Below are 21,602 nucleotides of genomic sequence, written 5' to 3'. Positions count from 1 at the left end.
TATGAGTATTTTCAGAAGAGAGTGTGAAACTTAAATTTTTATTTTGCTGAAAGCTAAGCATCTGAAATTAATTACCCGGTGAATAAGTCCTATTGTGTACCATTATTATGTTTTGGAAGCAGTATATGCAGTACAGTAATTTCTTCATTCTAATTATGTTTTCAAAGCCAACAGTATCAGACATGTATGAGTTGAGCTCTTCTTGGCAGAATTGCCCTATGTAAGAAATTAATTTTTGTCAGTTTAAGGAAACCTTGTTGTAGACTGATAAAAAAGACTTCACATAAGTAACTATAAAATGCTTCACAGTTAGATAAGATACACTCTTGAAAAGAAAAACATAATCCTACTTAAAGGATATTGAACACTAGGGTAGAATTAGGACATGATTTGTGGAGACAAGGAAATCTGAACATATTCTCTCAAACATGATAGTAAAAGCTTTCACAGTAGGCTATAGCAATCAAAAGAGATACAGTCAAGCTTTTGCATTCATAAGCCACTAGGAATAAAAGAAATGCTCTGACCTACAAATGGTTTTCAAAACTCAGTTCCCATCCTTTGCAATTTAAATAGAAAATAAAAGGAGAACTGTGTGGGCAAGTGCCTGCTCTTCAGAGTAGCTTACAAATTCTAGAAACCATCAAGATAGAACTACTCAAAGTTTACTCTCATAATAAACTGACTTTAAGACCAAGAATCACAGTTAAAATAACTTCCCTGGAAATTTCTTCATTTTGTAGCAGTTTTCCTAAAGTTTCTGTTTTCTTAATCCTGATTAATATGATCGCTGTTCTTATATTACCAAAGGTGGCCGTTGTATAAAACAGATTATTTTGTTGTCTTTAATGTTCTGTGTCACACTGCCTTAACTTTGCTTACAATAGTAATAATTGGCATACCCTCAATTCATAATCTCTGTACCCTAAGGCAGTATTTTTTTAACTGTGGATCTTGAAGAAACTGGATCCATCCTCAAAAGAACACAGATACATGTAAAATTTTGCATAAAATTTAAGGATGCCATATTCAAAATATAATTTCTGGGCTCAGGGTTTAGCTTAATTGCCTCGCATGCATAAATCCCTGGTTAAATCCTCAGCATCATACACCAAAAAAAAAAAAAATCATTTTCAGGGAAATCTGAAAATATTACCCAAAAGAAGATATCACTTTAAGATTTATGTCCTACCTCATCTCACACTTTATTTTTCTTTTACAAATATTTACAATGCTAAGACTAGAAATCATTAATGTGGCAAGGAAGAACTTGAATAAAAAACTAAGTCTGCAAATTATTGATGAAGCTATTTCATAAAAGAAGCTCTTCTCAAAGTCAGAAATGCTGCTGGAGACCAAAGTTATTTGTACTGCTAGAGTGATAATTTGAGAGTCATTAGTAATATTCTGTGTGATAATCTGCCATAATCAGTTTCAATTTGACTTCTAAGTAATGCCCCTCCTTTATCCATAAGCCATATGATACAACCTAGAAAATTGGTTGAGTAAAGAAAAGACTGTCATTAAATATGTGATTACTTTCACGCCTGGATTCAGGCAGTTTCTTAGTATTTGGTAAAGTTTGTGTTTGTTATATCTAGTTTGTGGCTATAATGAAAGTTTAAAATACTTAAGTGTCCCTGCACCAAGGTTTATTAGAAACTGCCTATTTTTAGTTGTTTCCTACTATTCCCACTAGCTCCCCAGATTTCCTGGCACAATAGCCACCTTCCACTTGGCTTAGGAAGCCTTTGTAGCAGAACAGCACCCCCAACTTAATGATCTCAGACTCTGTGTGTGTGTGTGTGTGTGTGTGTGTGTGTGTGTGTAAAGTATCCATTTTTCTTTATAAGAAAGAGATCCTAAAATCCCCTGCCATTTTGGTCACTTCTTTGGGTAATATAGATTTTGTTAAATAATCCCTCTTTAAAGCAAGAAACTTAATTGATTATTTCAGGTGTTACTGTCAAGAATAAGGTTTGACTTCCCCGACGCACAATGATGGAAAGGGAATCATTGTCTTTAACAGCTTCTATGACATCCGCTGTGGTTGTAACAGGTTGCCCATTTATGCTGACAATTATATCATGGTCTCTCAACCCCGAGCTGGGAAAAAAGAAAAAAAAAAGCGTGAAAAATATGAGTTTTACTTGTCTCCATCTAGAATGTAATGTCTCTCTTACAGCAGTACAATTTTGCTTACACTAAACATATAAACCAGGAAACTAGAAATAACTTAATCCTTCCAAATATGAAGGAACTTCTGTGACGTCTTGCAAAATCACTTGGACGACAACAATCCCATTTACCTTTAGAAAATTAATAGTCCATCAGAAACAGGGTAGTAAGTTTGCTACTCTCATATATCAAATTTGATTTGGAATGGAGAGTTTAGCTTTTAATTTCTATGCATTTCTTGACTTCTTTTCACCTCAAGCACATTCCTACTCTCACTAGCAAAAGTGCAAAGACCAGGCAACACAATTTTCACCACAGTTGTACTCCAATCAGTTCGATTTGAACAGTTCACAGTTTATGGAACTGGAGAGTATGCTGAGCTGCCTTATAGAAGTTCTGCTTCAGTAAATCAAAAGCCAGTCAAACTTCCAAGTCTAAATATTAAACGTTGGGGTCTAAGCTCCTTTTCCCCAAAGCTGTGATTGTATTCAGTTTCCAACATATATGCTTCACACAGAATATATATTCTAGAAATAAAGAACAGCTCCCAATACAAAACTGCAGTAAATATGTAGCCAGGCTTGTGATCTGCCTTAAAGGTTAAAATAAACTGAAAGAGGGACATCAAATGACTCCTGAAGTCATAACTAAGAGAATGGAGATTAAAGAATTAATGGGGAGAACAGGATAAAATGAAAATGTAGAAAGATTACCAAAATATGTGAAGCTTAAAAATAAAATAGGAAGGGCTGGGGGCTGGGGATATAGGTCAGTGGTAAATTATGTGCTTAGCATCTGCATGGCCCTGGATTCCTAATACAAAAAAAAAAAAAAAAAAGAAGAAAAGAGGAAATTTAAAGCATGAGGTTTTGAAGAAACGCTTTAAACCTTAAGAGCAAGAACAGTTTAGGGGAATAACTTGGGCCACGTGCACAAAGAAAGAGGAACTTAATTCATAAAAGTTCTGTGAGTGGGAAAAGAAGAAAAAAAACTGAGTTATTATAGAGTGTCTATTATGCACCAAATGTAAAGAACTAAGCTCAAAACAGGATAAATGACCTTCCCCATATCACACAACTTCTGAGTCTAAAGTAGGCTTTGATCCTGGGTCTTTCATACCTGAAAAAGCTATCTTCTTGCCACTAAATCACTCAAGAAAGAGAACAGCAGCCACAAAAACAGTATAATAAAGGGGTTAAGCCAGAGTCCACCTCCCAGCTCTCTGACCTATTGTTTAACTTTTAATCAACATCTATGTACCACAGCTACTTACTTCCCTGCAAAATAATACCCATATCATAAAACTACTGGGGGCTCAAACAAGTATGTAAAAAACACTTTAAGCTGGGCACAATGGTATGCACCTATAGTCACAGCCATTCAGGAGGCTGATGTGGGAGGATCATCAGAAGCCAGCAGTTTGAGTCCAGGCTGAGCAACATAGTGAGACTCTACTCCATCTCAAAATAAATAAATATATATATATAAATATATAAATAATATATATATGCATACACAAAACACTTTAAATATATGCACACACACAATATATATGCACACACAAAACATACTAAAGTGAATGAGATGTAGTAAATGCTTCCTAAGTGCCAGCTGTTATTACTGTAACTATTATTATTATTATTATTATTAGGTATAAGTAGGGGAAAGCCAGAAAGGAGGGATTTCCATTTATCAGGGATTTCTAGCAGTAATTCTTACTTCTAACATTACATACAAACCATCTAGGGATTAAAATGCAGGTTTAAAATGCAGATTCTGGCTGTAAAATAGTATGTTCTTGGCTTGCTAAAGACCCTAGATTTGATTTTCAGCAGGGAACCCGGGGTGGGAGGAGAAAAAAGGAAGAGGTGAAAGAGAAAATGCAGGAGGTTCAGTGGCTGGAGGGTGCAGCTGTGATTATTCCTTTCTTACTGGCTCCAGATGATTCTAATTGCCACTGGTTTCAGACCATATTTTTTATTCTAATTTGTTGTATATGGCAGCAGAATGCATTGCAATTCATATTACACATATAGAACACAGTTCTTCATATCTCTGGTTATACACAAAGTATAGTCACACCATTCGTGTCTTTATGCATGTACTTAGGGTAATGATCAGACCACATTTTGAGTAGCAACAACTTAGAAAGTTAAAAGGACACTCTTTGGCCCTGGACCAGAAGTTTAAAATAAGGAAGTGAGAGCAGAGCAGGAATGAGGAAGGTCAATTAAGGCCTATGACAAACCAGATTTAGTAACACATGACCTAGCATTTAGCCATGCTGAAGGTTAGTATGGATGAATTTTCCATAAAATTTTTTTTTCTATAAAAGAGTTGATAGTCTAAACAGATTTCTGAGCGCTTAAAAAATAAAAACAGGCTGGGGATGTTGCTCAAGCCGTAGTGCGCGTGCGGCCCTGGGTTCGAGCCTCAGCACCACATAAAATAAAGATGTTGTGTCCACCGAAAACTAAATAATAAATGTTTAAATAAATAAATAAAAACAGTGAGGAAGAGGTTATGTAGATGTGCTAGACCAGGAGAATAATAGTTGTAGGAAAAGCCACCTCTTTCCTAATATTAATAGTCCCACAATGAAACCAGCTAGAGAACCTTCTTTGGGGGACTGTTCTAACCATTGATTTGAGATGCAGATTTCAGCACTGGCCTCTCATACTACCATCTAGAGTCCAAACAAAAAGGTGTTTTTTAAAAACCAACGATATGTACGAAGACCTTTAACACTCTGGATTCTTCCCGTTCTTATCAACTGATAGTTAATTACTTAACTATTTAAACTATTTAATTACCATTAGTTGATTGTCACAAATACCTAATACTTATTAATTACTTAATACTATAAGAGTTCATTGTTATTAATTAATATTGATTTTTTAATTTTTTTTAGTTGTGATTGGACACAATACCTTCATTTTATTTATTTATTTTTATGTGGTGCTGAGGATGGAACCAGCGCTTTGCAATTACTAGGCGAGCACTGTACCGATGAACCACAACACCTGCCCATAAATATTGATTTTTTTTAACTTTTTTTTTAACTTTTTTTAGTTGTAGATGGGCACAATATCTTTATTTTTTATTTATTTATATTTATGTGGTGCTGAGGATCAAACCCAGTGCCTCCAGTCAAGCCTAATACCTCACTCATGCTAGGCAGGCACTCTGCCACTGAGCTACAACTCCAGCCCCATAACTATTGACATTGAAAGAGTAGATTTGAGGGCCGGGAATGTAGCTCAGTGGTAGAATTCTTGCTTAGCACCGGGGGAAAAAAAAAGATTTGATAATTCCTACCAAAATTAATTTAAACATAGGTTATTAACTCATAATAGCTCTTTCCAATAGAAACATAATGCAAACCACATGTCATTTTATATATTCTAGTAGCTACATTTAAAAAAAAGGTTTAAGCAAATATAATTAATTTTAATGGTGTCTCCTATTTAACTCAGTACACCTAAAAAATTATCATTTTAACATGTAATAAATACTTTTAAATTTTTGATAGGTATTCTACACTCTGAGTTACAGGAAAATTTTTTAAATCCATCCAGACAACACATGCTCATTGTAGGATAATAATATCTTACAGAACATACTAAATAAAATGAAATACTATCTTTCTAAAACATATATAATACACGTGTGTGTGTGCGTATTACACTGCTTCTGGGATTTTTTACTTTTCATGTCAATTAAAATTAAATAAATTTTAAATTTAGTTCCTGATTCACAGTGGCCACATTTCAGATGTTCAACACACACCATGTGTAGGTTGTGGCCACAGTATTAGAGCAAGTCTAAAATCTCACATGCCTTTGCCATGACACACATCTAAATATAACATGCAAGGGCTGAGGATATAGCTGTTGATAGAGTGCTTGCCTTGCATGTACAAGTCCCTGGGTTCAATCCCTCAGCACCACCAAAAACAAAAAAACAAAGGCCTGCAATTTGCTTACCTTTCAGCAGCTGTTCCTTGAATTACTTCATACACAAAAACCCCAGAACTCACATCAGGGAAATCTGGATTTTGCCTTTTCATTTCTTGAAGAAGGCTAGAAGTGACAAGGTTAGCAAACAATGACATTATCTGCTGAGCCCTGATACAAACCTGGAACTCTTAGTAGGTACTCTGTCTGCTTAAGGTTCACAGGCACCCACGAGAATCCCTGCCAATCATGATCATTCTCCCCTGGGTGCTGTCCAATCCTCCATGCTAAAGCCTAGAATCACTGAGTATGATCTAATACAGCCCCAGGGAGAGAACAGTGAATGCTGATGCACGATGAGGCAGACACATACCCTATGACAAATAGACCCTCTGGTCACAGGAGTACACTCACTGAAGTCCAAATGTTTTCACTTTCCTATTAAGACTATCCAGCTATGGCTTTTGCCTCTGAGAAATAACCCAGATGTGGTCAAACTCATGCTTACTTCAGAGTGAGGGGCAGCATTCGAAGACCCAGATATTTCTTCTGCAAAGGAGCTTTTCCTAGAAAGGAAAATTGTAATGTGTGACTAACAAAACTTCTTTTCTTTTGGCAGAGCTTAAAGACACCCAAATCCCAGAATTTCTGCTATTATAGCTGCCCTTGCACACTGCCTGCTGTGAAATACATGCTTCAGAGAACGTTTCCCCTCCCCACCTCCAGCCCATGGGTTTCAATTCAAGTGCCTTTGGGTACACCTCATGCTTGGTTTTGTGCCTAGTCCCCCCATACAGCCACCCAACCCACCATTAGAAGCTCTGAGAACTGATGATCCAGCATGTAGAACTCAAATGGCAATCTCCATTAGAACTGAGTCAGTTCCTGAAAAACAAGAGGGAACAAAAAAGCCCAACTACCTTCACCTTTCAACTGGCGCTCGTGATAGTCTGCCAAGAACTGTCTGATGCGATCTGAGGGAATCGCGAAAGAGATTCCTGCGGTCACTTTCAGGGTGTTTATGCCAATCACATCACCATCCTGGCAAGGAAGGGGACATCATTCAGTCATGAAGCTTTGCAAACTGAACAGTGCAAAAATCAGGAAAGCACATGTGTGTGGGGCAGGGGAAGTAGTCACTTAGGATCAAAAACAGAGTTGAGAGGAAATTTGCATGTCTTCAATAGAGAGTATGTTACTTTACATGGCAATTAGTACAATAGGACAGGGAAGAGAGGGGAGGTGTACTGGGGTAAAAGTTACTGCTTCCTGATCAAAGGTCAAAGCTGCTAATGACTGCTTTCTCTCTTTATTTATCTTGAGCTCATTTTTTTCTTCAGTAAATTACATTAATTCTTAAAAGTGAGCCACGCTTTGGATTTTGACACAAGAGGACAAGGAGTATTTGCCTTTTTATTACTTAAGTGAAACTAAAAATAAACATGGAAAAAGACAAAAAGCTGTTGGATATTCAGCAACATTCAGAAGAATTAGCAAAACTGATCTTAGTGAACAAATGTCTGCTCAACCAAAGTTATGAAGTAGAAAATACTTTCTGGCTAGAGGTGTGGCTCAGTGGTAGTGCACTTGCCTGGCATGTGTGAAGCACTGGGTTCGATTCTCAGCATCATGTATAAGTAAATAAAGGTCTATCAACAACTAAAAAAATATTTTAAAAAGAAAATACTTTCCTGTTGCCAGGCCTCATGGAACATGCATGTAAAACATGGGAGGTTGAGGCAGGAGGATTGCAAATTCAAGGCCAGCCTCAGCAACTTAGTGAAACCCTCAGCAATTTAGTGAGACCCTATCTCAGAATAAAAAGTAAAAATGACTAGGGATGTAGCTCCGTGGTAAAGCATCCTGGGTTTAATTCCCAGTACCAAAAAAAAAAAAAAAAAAAAAAGAAAGAAAGAAAGAGACTACTTTCCTCTTCTTCATTCACTTTCTCATCCTTTAGCCCTTGTTAGTAATGGTAATGATAAAAAAAAGAGAGAGAGAGAGAGAGATTTTTGATTGTAGGAACATACAGATTGTAATTCAATAGGTCTGGAATATGGCCAGTGAATTTCATCCTTAGCCTAGTGAACTCTTTGTTTAATGGAGAAGGCAGGCCCCCAAAATTACATGCAATGTTATAAGTAAACAGTGCTCAACCATTTCACATACAGTTAATTCTCTTAAAAGCAAATGTAATATGTAAAGAATAAGCAAAAGCAATCAGTTCCAAGGGACTTAGAAAGCATGAGTCAAACTGCATTGTATTCAGTTGTATTTTCACATGTATTTGAGCAATTTAAAACCCTGGCATTTCCACTAGAGACACTCCATAAAATTTAAGAAAGAAATACATAACAGAACAATGGATTCTGGTTGGTACTTTTTTTTTTTTTAAGGAGAGAGTGAGAGAGGAGAGAGAGAGAGAGAATTTTCAATATTTATTTTTTAGTTCTCGGCGGACACAACATCTTTGTTGGTATGTGATGCTGAGGATCGAACCCGGGCCGCACGCATGCCAGGCGAGCGCGCTACCGCTTGAGCCACATCCCCAGCCCCCCTGGTTGGTACTTTTTTTTTTGTCATCAATAAGCAGGTCAAGACTAAACACCTGGACAGAGCACATTTTATAATTAGCATTTCTAGATGAGGAACAGCTCTTCATGTGCACCAGGTGAGTCTTGAAGAATACACATTACATAGCACGGTTGATCCTTTGGTTTAAATCCAGGCTTTTGGTAACTATCTAATGAAAACAGAAAGCATGTGGAAGAGGAAACCTTCAAGGTAAGCACAGCCAAAACCCTGGTGCTTTTGGGGGGATGAGATCACACACCAGGATGATAAATCCATCATAGATATTGAATGTTTTCCTAACCATTTACTTAAATCCAAGAATAGAAAAGCATTTTTCCACAACTCTCTACACAAGAGTAACTCCCAAATTTGCATCATAGAATTTGGAAAGTTTTTGAAAGTTAGGAAGAAATATGAAGCAGCAAGAAAAATGGCCACTTACCAAGTTCACCAAAGGCCCCCCAGAGTTTCCATGCTAAAGACAGAAGTTGAAAAAACCATCAGTAAAGCCAATGAATATAGTTCTCCATGTCATTTATACATAGTTCCTAATGAAGCTTATCAGAAGCAGCCTGCTCTAGTGAGCTCCCAAAATCGTGTCACCTATCATCCCCAATACTGAAGTCAGTATAGGTGAAGACCAATAGCTAAAGGACCCCACACACTACAGTAGTGATGGCCTTTATGTCTAACCCTGAGAGACCATCTGATAGTATGAATGCTAATTATCACATCCAACAGGCTCAACTCTAACTACATGAGCATTCCATTCCTCTCCTAGGGTCTAACTGACCTCTTAGCATACAGAAAGGCCAAAGGGAAAAGAGGTTGCTCTGAAGTCTTCTCATTATATACTACCAGTGTCTTTTGCACTGAGACTAGACTTCCTAAGTGACTTACATTAATAATGGCATCAGTCTGTATGTAGTCCATGTCTGAGTCCTTCAGCCCCAGCTCTTTGCCCCCTCGCTGTGTGGTGCTGACAATCCCTGCAGTCACCGTGTTCTGTAGAGAAAATGGGCTGCCCAAGGCCACCACAAATTCTCCAGCCCGAAGGTCAGATGATCTTCCCAGCAGCAACACAGGGAGGTCAGTCTGCACATAGGTGAGGAGGGCCGAGGAGGACAGAAAGGGCAAAGAACAAATCCCAACCAGAATCAACCAATGTTTGCCTATAGCACACCAATGACACCATCTCTGTCATTTTGGCCCTTATCTAAGAAGTACCCTCTCATACAAGTTTTTTTTTTTTGATTGCCTTCTTTCTCAAAGTCCAACAACCACCAAGCTCTTAGTTGTTAAGATGATCAGGATCATCTCTGAGATTATTATTTCATAGAAATCACAATTAGTAAACCACCAGCGAAGCAACTGATGGACATGAACGGACATTGACAATGCACTTAGCACCATTCCAGCTCAACTGTGTACAGTGACTAAGCCACCAACAAGAAGGAGATCACCCCAAACAGCAATTCTCAAACTGTAATATGCACATGAAACACCTGGGGATCTTATCAAACACATTTCTGGCCAGGCACAGGGACCCATGCCTGTAATCCTAGCTATCTGGGAGGCTAAGGCAAGAGGATTGCGAGTTGGATGTCAGCCTCAGCAATTTAGCAAGAACCTGTCTCAAAATTAAATTTTTTAAAAAGTTTAAATGTTCTCAGATGACATGTTGATGCTTTTAGGATATACACCACTCTTTGTGTAGCAAGGACCTCAAAGTCTGCCTTAGCAGCTTTGAGCCAATTGCAATAATTTCTGGTGTCTTAAGCAGAAAAATTATTTTCTCAGAATCAGCATCTGCTGAAGAAAAATCACAGGAGAGAGAGAGCTAATTAATATAGATTATCAGAGATGTACAGACAGGTATGAGAGAAAATTTAAAAAAGAGGGAGTGAAAAACAGGAAAAAAAGCATATACTAGATAAAAAAAGAATGTAATGTGGGAGCGAGGGAAACAATATATCAGCAAATAGAAGAAAATACGCCAACTCTGACTTGGCTTCTAAATACTTACATTTGGCTCAATCTTAATCAGTGCAAGATCCAACTTATGGTCAATGTCCTTGACAGTGGCTTCATACTGGACCCCACTTTGAAGCTCCACCTGGATCCGATGCTGGTTAGTGAGGACATGAGCATTGGTAACAATGAGCCCATCCTCAGACACTATGAACCCAGAGCCACTGGATGCAGGCATTTCCTTGCCGCTGAGAGGTGACCTGTCTCCATAAGACAACAATATAAGCCGAGGGCAGGAAGCTCAGGGACTCCAGCCACCATCTGTGAATCATGGGAACCTGACATTTATTAAGCCTATCTCCATCTCCATTTCCTCAGACATTTTATTTTTCGCTGTCAGTTTTCATCTTCTCCACATGTAAATGAACTGCATGTAACCTGCCCTGGCCATCTCTGGTGAACATGATTGAAAGCTGGTCCCAACTCCCCTTTTCTCCGAGGCAATGCTCCCTCTTCAGAGCTGGTCAGTGCAGCACTCTGTGAGTCCTCTGCTGCAGAGAAGCCAAACCTAATCCTAATATTGTGGGGATATATTGCCACAGGTTCAAGAACTCAGGCAGGTAGGGAATCCAATGGTTCTGGTTCTGGCTTAGTTTTCACAACAAATTAGCCTTGTGGCATAAGATAAATTTTTTCCTCAGGCCAAGCATAGTGGCACATGCCTGTAATCCCAGCAGCTTCAGAGGCTGAGGCAGGAGGATCACAAGTTCAAAACCAGCCTCAGCAATTTAGCAGGACCCTGTCTCCCCCGCCCATACTGGGGATTGAACTCAGTGGCACTTAACCACGGAGCCATATCCACAGCTCTTTTCTGAATTTTATTTAAAGACAGGGTCTTACTGACTTGCTTAGGGCTAAATGGCTGAAACTGGCTTTACACCATGGCTGGCGGGACTCTGTCTTTCAATCAAATATTTTAAAAGTCTGGGGATATGGCTTGGTGCTTAAATGCTCCTGGGTTCAATTTCTGGTACAAAAAAAAAAAAAAATCTGCCCGCTGGATTTGGATTTGCTGGATTTGGATTTGCTGGATTTGGATTTCCTTGCATGCAAGTGATGGGGTTGGGCAAGATCACCACCAAGATTCCAACTGGCTTCAAATTTTATCTTTGGGGCATGAGGGAGAAAGAAATCTCAGGCACCTGAGTATGCAGAAATAGCTCAGATTTGGAGGCCAGAATCCTTGTGTCCTTGTGCCTCTGCTTCTCATCTAAATAGCTTTGAACAGATTTTTGTTGTTGTTGTTTTATTTTTGTTGTTGTTTGTTTTGTTTGTTTGTTTGTTTGTTTTTGAGGTGCTGCAGATGGAACCCAGGGCCTTAGTACATGCTAAGCAAGCACTCTGCCACTGAGTTCCATCCCCTGCACCTCGGTTTCCTCACAGTGGTTTTTGTTTGGTTGGTTGGTGGGTGGGTTTAAGATTCAATGATGCTTGTAAAGGCCCTAGAGTAGGTAAGGCAGTGGGAAGCAGTATCGGGTAATTGATCCTCCTGTGTCTTTTACCTGCGAAACAGCTGCAGGTGAACCACAGATGGCGCCACCTTCTCCACCACCTCGGCGATGAAATTGTATTTGCTTCGGACCCTGCCTGCGCTTCTGGTCCCTGTGAAGAAATGCTCCGTGCTTGGGGCAGAGGGAGCCTGGCTCCTCTACAATATCAGGTGTAATATCTCATTCATATCTTCCCATCCATTATCCTCCTCCCTGGTTCTCTTTCCGTCCCCTCCCTCTCCTCAGGCTTCCCACTCCGCCTGTGGACTGCGGCCCCATACACCAACACCTCAAGAGAGCCAGACCTGTCACACCAGTTGGAAAATAATTACAAAGGGAAGACAGTATTCAAAAGGCGAATGGGGAGAAACCGCGTGGTAACTGGTAAAAAGACACCTATTAAGGAGGAAAGAAAATCAGAAACAAACAAACAAAAAAAGTTGAATCCCTTGGGCAAATAAAACAGTGTGATTGAAACGAGGGAATGAATAATTATGCTGAAATTCAAGGATTGGGGTATTGCTCAGTGGTAGAGCGCTTGCCTAGTACGCCCGAGGGTGCTACCCGCAGTCCCCCCAAGAAAACCGGGCGTTGGTGGGGCGGTAGCCGGGGCGGTGGCACACGACTCTTATCCTAGCTACTCCGAAGACTGAGGTGGGAGAATCGCTTGAGCCCAGGAGTTCGACAACAGCCAGGGCAACAGAGGAAGAAGAAACAAAGTTCCAAAAAAGTGTTCCGAGTCGGGACACTCCTGGGTTCAATCCCTAGTACAAAAAAAAAAAAAAAAAAAAAAAAAAAGACCTGCCCGCTGGATTTGGATTCCAAATTTGTCCTTGCGCTCACCTGGATCCCCGCAGTACCCTTTCTGCACCGGCACAGCTGGGAGCGCGCCACGGAGACGCGCGGCGCGGTTCTCTGCGCGGAGCGCGCACAGACTGGCATAGGTGCGCCCGTCGCTGCCGCATACCGCCGCCCCTGTCGCCGGGCAGCCGCAGGTTCCCAGCCAGGGGCCGCCGACGTACTCCTGGCTGAAGGGCGCGCCACATTTCAGCCCAGGGCCGCAGGGCAGGCCTCGCGCCCCGCCGCAGGCTTCGCCCTCAGCTGCAGCACAGACGCGGCAGCAACGGCAGCGGTCGAGCACTGGTGTGGTCCCCGCGGAACAGGTGGGCAGCGGGGGACAGCGCGTCGGCTCGCAGACCACGGGGCAGGGCAGCAAGGCTCTGGATCTCCTTGCCTCGACCCTGGCCACAGGTACCGGGGTCAACAGCAGCCACAGCAGAAGGAACTGTACGAGCCCAGCTGGCTGCAGCAGAGGTCTACTCATCTTGCTTGCTTCTTCGCTTGCACTTTTCCAGTTACTTCACTCTGGACTCACAAGCTGGCCTAAGATGAACAACACTTTCCTGGCCAGGTTGCCTGCCGCCTCCACCAGCCTCCAGGCTTTAAGGGGCAGAGCCTGGCAGACCTCTCCGTACACACACCCACACATCACCCACCACCCATCCCGCCCCAGGTTCAGGGCCACCCCCAAGCACTGCTGGCAGGTCCGTAGCCCTTTCCTGAGAAGAGATCTACACCATGAGCCCCGTTAAAGCAATACTGAGGGCAAACTGACAAGAGCCATCACCCACCCAAGGTCGGTATTAAGAAAACACACAACCCTATTACAGTATTTCACATGGTTTTATTACAAAACAAGCAACAAAACAGTTTTAGAAAATTATTTTTGCTACATACCAATTAGGAGATCACATAAAGTGAGAAGCATAACAGTTTCCATGCACTCAGCTCAGTGCTTGCAGTGAGTGCATTTCACAGCTGAAACAGTTTGATTCAACATAACACAACATCATGCCACATCTTCATAAGCAGAGGGGGAAGGGGTCACATAATATGTTTTTGCCAAACAGTTGCTTCATTCAAACTCTACCTATCGAGTGTGACTGTAATTGCTGCAGGCAATAACACAGGAAAAAAAAAAAAAGGACCAAGGGGAAAAAAGGGTGTTGGTAGAAAATATTTAATAAACCTGCTCATTTCTGACATGTTTAAAGTTAATAAAGAAAGCTGACTTGAGAAATTAAATTTCCAAAATGCTATTAATGTGTCCATACACCTGTTTATCTGGTTAACACTGAAAACAAACTCAACATACCCCCCTGCTTACCTACTGAATCTGAATCTGCTATTTATTTATGGGGTCATTTTAATACATATCAGAGCACATTTACATTCAGAGAGAAAAAAAACCCAACTTTTTCTTCCAGTAAACTAAGACTCTACACCTTAAATCTACTCTTTCTCATAAGAGCTCAGCATTCTGCTCTGAAGTAGAAGTATAACTCCACTATTTTGACCTAAGGTCTTTCTCCAAGATGTGCCCCTACAATGTCTCACAGAAAGCAAAAGGGAAACTATTTTTACCAACTATCATCTCACCTTAAGTAAGCGAGTCCATCAAAGTTTTCAAGAATAATGGATGGTAAGCAGTTCAGCTATAGAAAAGACCACCTGAAATACTGTTACACATATGTGGGTCAGGACAACTTCAAAAGCCTCATGGAAAGAGCCAATTCAGGGGCTGGGGTTGTGGCTCAGCAGTAGAGTGCTGGCTTCGCAGGTGCAGGGTGCTGGGATTTGATCCTCAGCACCACATAAAAACAAAATAAAGGTATTGTGTCCAACTATAACTAAAACATAATATTAAAAAAAGAAAGAGCGAGCCAATTCAGATGAAGTTTCATTCCCCAAAGAAAAAGCTGTACCTTTTTTAGTTCTTTTAAAAATCCAGATTTATTCCAGAGCTTAAGCACTTAGCCACTAACCCCTATGGCATCCCCAACCCATTTTTTCTATTTGATTCAATTAAATGCTATGGTCATATATGTACCATCTTTGGCTCATATTAAAAGGCTCTGGTGTGAAACTGGCCAGAAGGTAAGAAATATGGACAAAGATGGAATTTTGAAATAAGGTTTGGGAATGCAATGCTTTTAGGCTTTATGGAAGATATTTTTATTTTCCTGATATTGTAACTATGTTAATGATGTTCTAACTTGGAATTCCCAAGTATTCCTAAGTATATACCAATAAGAGTCCTTGTTTTCCCTTTATTAAGATAATACTAGCTGTATTATATTTAACACCCTTTCAAAACAGACTTTACTAAATGAGAATTCTATCAGCTTACTATAATGGTCAATTACTTAAGCAGTAGTAACCTAGCAGAGATTTACAAAAAGAAAATGGGTATATTTTCACAATTTAAACACCAAGAGATGACATCATTTCTATGAGTCAGGGAATGTTTGAAGAGATTTAAAACATTAATTTATTTTCATTAGTTCCACATCACATACTGTGCACTTGTATTTATTAGCCAAATAATTTTCTTGAGAAAAATCTGAAGGTGAAACCAGAGACAAGGAACTTTAAAAATCTGGAATGGCTTCTTAAAATCAGGCTATTCAAAGTAGGTTGATCACTCATAAATAAATAATTCCCAAACCAAGAATTTCTGAGGAAAAAAGTACACAAGAATTTATTTTTAAAAGAAGATGGGAATAAAAGAGAAAGATCCAGTAGATTTCTCTTTTTAGATTAAGACCACAAGACTAAACTTAAGTGAAGGACAGCTCCAACACAGTGAAATCAGAAAGAGTTCTCAATGTGAAACACATTTCAGAAAAACAGCACTACCTGGAAGAACATGATTCTTTTCAAAGCCACTAAAAATTTCTTCTTCAAGTGTTTTTGCTTCTGCATTAGCTATGGACACAAGGAGGAGCCGGGATTTATTTAGGAAAAAATGCTTAGTCTCTTCCTCTAGTTACTATTTTCAATTAAAGTATAATTAACTGATCTAGCTGATGAAAGCTAAAATATGATAGAAATAAGCCAAGTTCTCTATCCCTTTATGAAACCCTCCTAAGTTTCTGATAGCAATGCACTAAAGAAACTGGATAGGCAAAAGTGCCCAAGGACACTAGAAATAGTATCTTGTCCAGTGGAAGAAAATATGCCCTCAAATTTATTTGGGCAACTCAACCTCCTGGGAAATCTCTAGTCAGTAATTTGTAATCTCTAAATCAATGATTTTATGCCCCATTTTTATTCCACTAAAATATAATCTCAAGATTATCTTTGTATTTCTACACATAGAACCTCATCAGATTACAGGGTCTGATCATGCAAGCACACACAACTCCATCCAAAGGGCAACAGAAAGGACAAAAAGGAAGCAAATCTGCCAAGGTATATAATAAACAGCACTTAAAATTAGACAAATGTTGGCCCATCAAAAAGAGCTGTGAGGCAAGGACTCAAGGCAATCTGTCTTTGCCAGAATAAAACTTTTCTCCTATCCAGAAAACATGGATCAAAAAACTTAGCAGGATGATCCATCTCTTCTCAGCACCTGCTTTTAACCTATCTAAATCTCTGAGATAGAGATTGATCTATCACACACATGAATCATCACACGCTTACCAACCCCACACATTCCAAGTAACACCATTATCAAGGGAAATGTCTGTTCTGTTCTCAACAGTCATAGTATTTAACACTGATATACCGGTCCTTGGGGCCTGATAGAGAAACAATTCTAATGGGTCTGTTCCTCAATCTATAACATTTGGGGTCATAGCATCAAGAGAACAGAGTAATTTTCAAAACTGGCTCATGCAGTAGAGTTGAATTATTCCTCAGGCCTCACAAAAGATCCCCATCTCTTCTCCTGGGAGGTATCCTAGGGGACCCACCCTTGCAGACATATTCTAAAGGCCGCCCTCCAGATTCTAAACACTACCTCTCAGAACGGCTCCCTGTCAAGCCAGAATCTGGGTTTTCCCCTACTCTGAAGCCTTTCAGCCTTTCAACTGGGTTAGTTACCTGCTTCACAAACTTAAACCAATACATAGGTATGGACTAAAACCAGGTGACTGGCCTAAGAGCCTGTGCCCAGATTGAAAACAAAACAAAATAAAACAAAACAAAACAAAACAAAAAAACAAAACTAAAAACAAGGACAAGGAAGTAAAACTTGGTAAGGGCGAAATGACTCCCAACCTCTTCAGAAACGGAGATGCTAAAGATAGCCCATCACACAAAAGACCTTGGAATAGATCAACAAGAGGCAAGCTGCTCTCTCTTCACTGAGTATGCCTACAGATCTAACCTAGTGATTTCCCCCAAATTAAATATACTGCATTGATAATACAAAAAAAGGAAAAAAAAAAGCCACTTGGCTGGGCCCCTCCCACACAGCATCCACAGGAATATGAGTGCCATTAAGGGCTCTGACTGTCCTCCAACAAGGAGAGAAAATGAGCCACGGCCTCTTTCTCTCAAGTCCTCCCTCCCTCCCCCACTTCCTCCCACGGCACTGTGCTTCATCACACGTCGGAGGTCCGTATGTTTTCATCGTCAAGGTTGAACACAAAGGGTTTCTCCTTGGGGTGCTGGGGCTCTGATCTGTGCCTTATCCGGGAGCCTGACAACACCCCAGCAGTACTGCTCTCCCCAAGTCGAGGCATGAACAGAGAGTCCTCTGGAGTCTCTTCAGCTGGAAGCAGCTTCTCCCCAGCCTGGGGGACAGGTGTCCAGGGTTGCCAAGCAGAGGCCACAGAAGGGGCTTTGCAGAGGGTTTTCTTCTCTTCCACAGGTGGCCGCCCTCTGCAGAAGACAGAGTTAGGCCCCCCTGTGAAGCCGGAACTTCCAGGTCGAGTCAAAGAAATGGATCTGGAAAAGGATATGTCCTGGAAACAAAAAAAGACAAGAAAAAAACAAAGGAAAGTAAGAGCTTTTCCTGACAATGTTTATCCCAAAGCCCCAAGAAAAAAATATCCACCCAGGACCACCACCTCATAGGTCCAGAGACGCTTGTCTACAAAAATCAAATATGAGATATAAAATGATTGATTCATAATGGGGTACGGGACAGGGAGCATGGGAGGAATAGACAAACTCTAGATAGGGCAGAGGGGAGGGAGGGGAAAGGAGGGGGCATGGAGTTAGAAATGATGGTGGAATGTGATGGACATTATTATCCAAAGTACATGTATGAAGACACAAATTGGTGTGAACATCCTTTATATACAACCAGAGATACGAAAAATTGTGTTTTATATGTGTAATATGAATTGTAATGCATTCTGCTGATGTTTATTTTTTAAAAATCAATAAAATACATTAAAAAAAATCAAAAACGTGTGGCAAAGCCAAGTACAATGGTTCGTACTACGCGGGAGGCTGAAGCAGGAGAAACACTTGGACCTAGGAGTTCAAGGCCAGCCTGAGCCACATAGTAAGATCCTGCCTCAAAAAATAAAAAAGTTAAAAGGTTCACCAGAATTCACTCCATGTGTATCAGGGTCTGTGTAGCATCGAGACCTAAAGAAACTCTATGTTTCTGACCAACAGTACCTCATTTCTTCCAACAACCAAAAAGAAAAACAAAAACAAAAATTAGTAGAAAGAGAAAAACAAGTCAGTCTGTGGCTTCAGCTGTATCTAGGGCCTGGGCTGCTTGCCTACATCACTAAATAAAACACACCCGCTCAAGGAGAAGTTCTCCAAGTTGACATTGTGCAACAGAAAGGAAGTGACTTACTCTGGGGTGGCACTTGAGGGCCTGGACAGCTGTCCCAATCTCCTTAATCCAGCTGTGCATGTCTTCTGGACTATCCGCCTGCAAAACACCCACAGCACTTATGGACATTTCTGGACTGTGATTTCAACTTTCAAGACTCTGACTCAACTTTGAGTTCATAAAATCACACCATTAGAGTTGGAAAGGATCTTGGAAATCATCTAGTCCAGTGGCTTGCAGGATTTGAAGGTATTTTCCCCTTGCAATATGTTATTTGATACCCAATAAATAAAATCCTTCAAAGTAGAGTGGGGCAGGGGCAGGGGCTGGGGTTGGGGGAGCTTAGTGCAGTGTCCCCCTGTTGGAAGTTCCTTGCTCTTCCTGGAAAAGAACTGACCCAAACTGCCCTCCTAGTTTTACAGAAAAGGACAATGAGGCCCCAAAGGCCAAAGTTTAAGGTTTATAGCTGATCTAGATTTGAGTTCTTCTTACTCTCAATCTCAACATAGTTATTTTTCCACTATAATGATCTCAAGAGAATAATCCCACTTTCAATTTCATTAAAGTCAAATTCCTGTGCAAATCTAAGGTATGTATAATTCTATGTATGATCTCCAGAAATGGGGCTTTTATCAAGGCACATACTACTTGGGTCTGTCCTGAAAAAATCCATCCAGACTTCAAAAGTTGTGGATCTGGGAGATGTAAGTTTAAGAATATGCAGGACCATGCTGAGGAATCCAAGTATTTTCCCCAGAAATAACCTATTAACCCCAGAAGGGGGCAGCAGAGCCTCTGAAAAGAGGAAGAAAAATAAAGCAGTCTAGCCACTACAGGCAGAGCTTCTCAAGAAGAGCTGAGTTCAAGTGAAATCTGCAGACGTTTACCAAGGGCCCTACATAAGTGTTATATGCTCCAACAGATGCTAGCCACAGAGGTGAAAACTGGACTAAATCCCTGACCTCCAGAAAATGACATTTGTTAGGCTTCTTCTGGCACCTTCTCTGAGAGTCCCACACAACACAAACATGTATTTGCATGCATGTGCAAAAGTTTGTACAAACATCACATTCCAACCCTCAAAGTTCTCCACGTCCTCGCCTTACTTCTTCCTTGCCCAAAATGATTCCTTTTATTTGCTTTCTATCAGGATAGAACATGACCAGGTTTGGTTTGGTTGATTAGCTTTTTAATCCTCAAATTTGCACTTACTCTTTCCTGTCACTTCAAAACAAACCCTCCTTAGTTGGACATGTGCAAAGACAGTGATCAAGGACACTAGGTCAAAAAGTGTGTAGCAACAAGGGCCCCGAGGTGAACACCTCTCACATGTGCTATGCCTGCAAATGTGTTTGCACAACAACCCCCCGACTCTTTCCAGTTATTTGAAAACCTCGTAGTTTCCCAAGAAAAAGATAAATTCATCCTTAGAGCAAAATGATAACCAGGATAACAAGTCTCCAAACTTTTACTGATTAGAAATACCTTGTTCTATAGGTAGAACTAGTGGAAGCTCAGTTAGGTAAAGATGTTTGAGCCTGTTTGATACTCTGTAAGGCTATTAGGAATTTTATTATTAATATTATATGATACGTGAGAAGAAAATAATGCATTAAATTCTACCATTTGTTCACTGCTCTCTCTCCCTGAGACCTTTTTTTCCTCAAACTGCAAGTAAATCATATTTCAAAAGATCAAATTGTCAGGATCAGATTATATAATATATATGGAAAGAAAAAAAGGTTATTCAGAATTTGAATGAGATGGAGGTAATTGTTCATGAGGAGAAGAGCATTTACTAGGGCTTTTCCTTCTAGGGAAACAAATGATGATTTGGTACAGAGAATATTGGAAGACAAAGGAAAAGATAAACAGGAGCTGAGGGAAAAACAAACGTCTCCCATACACAAAGGAGATTTGACGTTTTCATTTAACAGACTGGAACATTCCCATGAGGGCAATCCAATAAGCTACTCTTCCCACCATCCTAGTAAAATGTCCCCCACCATGTCCAATGCAGGACTGAGGTATGTAGCTCAGTGGGAGAGTCCATGATTGAAATGTGCAAAGGCCCTGGTTCAATTCCCAGCACAAATATAATTTATATGTATATTATATATATAATTCAGAGAGAAAAGCAAGTATTTCAATTGATCCCATATAGAAAGAACATATATATATATATATATATATTTTTTTTTTAATTTTACAATACTGGGGATTGAGCCCAAGGGTGCTCTACAACTTAGTTATACCCCTACCCCTTTTTATTTTATTTTGAGACAGGGTCTCACTAAGTTGTCCAAGCTGTCCTCAAACTTATGATCCTCTTGCCTCAGCCACCAGAGTTGGAAGGATTACAGGGATGTGTGTGCACTGTGCCCAGTGGAAACAGACTGCTATTTTAGAAACTATATTAGCAGTCTCTATTAGTAGTTTTAACCATTATTTTAAAATAATGTTATTTAAACATTATTTTAAAATACAATTTAGATAGAAGAGCAGATATTACAATTGATTCCATATTGAAAGAAAGAGAATATTATTTTATTGGGATCACATTAACAATCTCTATAGCTTTAAGAACTAGGGTCCATATTTGGGGCAAAAAAATTCAATGAAACATAAAATATTATATGCAAAAATTATGGCCAGGTGTGGTGGCACACACCCACAATCCCAATGACCTGGGAGGATAAGGCAGGAGGATTGCAAGTTTGATGCCAGCCTCGACGATTTAGTGAAATTCCATACCAAACATTTTTTTAAAGGTTGGGGGGCTGG

General features: G+C 40.1%; 2 protein-coding genes across 6 annotated transcripts in view; both read right to left on the bottom strand.

Annotated features, from left to right (window-relative positions):
- Positions 1–24: 24 nt before the first annotated feature.
- Htra4 (HtrA serine peptidase 4) lies at positions 25–13,686 on the bottom strand. Of its 2 annotated transcripts, none has more exons than XM_021735315.3 (9): positions 13,073–13,686; positions 12,242–12,341; positions 10,735–10,939; positions 9,609–9,803; positions 9,151–9,183; positions 7,055–7,175; positions 6,643–6,700; positions 6,165–6,260; positions 25–2,106 (listed from the first exon to the last, which is right to left on the bottom strand). In XM_021735315.3, exons 1-9 carry the CDS (start codon positions 13,551–13,553, stop codon positions 1,941–1,943), a joined length of 1,455 nt encoding a protein of 484 aa, XP_021590990.2. In that variant the 5' UTR covers positions 13,554–13,686; the 3' UTR covers positions 25–1,940. The 2 variants fall into 2 exon arrangements, with proteins under 2 accessions (XP_021590990.2, XP_005338459.2); XM_005338402.4 differs by having other exon boundaries at positions 7,061–7,175; positions 13,073–13,685.
- Positions 13,687–13,893: 207 nt separating this feature from the next.
- Plekha2 (pleckstrin homology domain containing A2) overlaps positions 13,894–21,602 on the bottom strand; it is an 83,144-nt gene continuing 75,435 nt past the window's right edge. For all 4 annotated transcript variants that reach the window (XM_078031240.1, XM_078031241.1, XM_078031238.1 and 1 more), the window contains 2 exons: positions 18,840–18,917; positions 13,894–17,985 (listed from right to left, as the gene is read on the bottom strand). In XM_078031240.1, coding sequence (XP_077887366.1) covers positions 17,623–17,985; positions 18,840–18,917 — 441 coding nt within the window. In that variant the 3' untranslated portion in view covers positions 13,894–17,622. The remainder of the gene's footprint in view (positions 17,986–18,839; positions 18,918–21,602) is intronic.

This window comes from Ictidomys tridecemlineatus, chromosome 14 (assembly GCF_052094955.1).
Source record: "Ictidomys tridecemlineatus isolate mIctTri1 chromosome 14, mIctTri1.hap1, whole genome shotgun sequence".
Classification (NCBI taxonomy): Eukaryota; Metazoa; Chordata; class Mammalia; order Rodentia; family Sciuridae; genus Ictidomys; species Ictidomys tridecemlineatus.
Note: the sequence above shows the minus strand (reverse complement) of the source record. Positions and strands in the feature narration are given on the sequence as shown.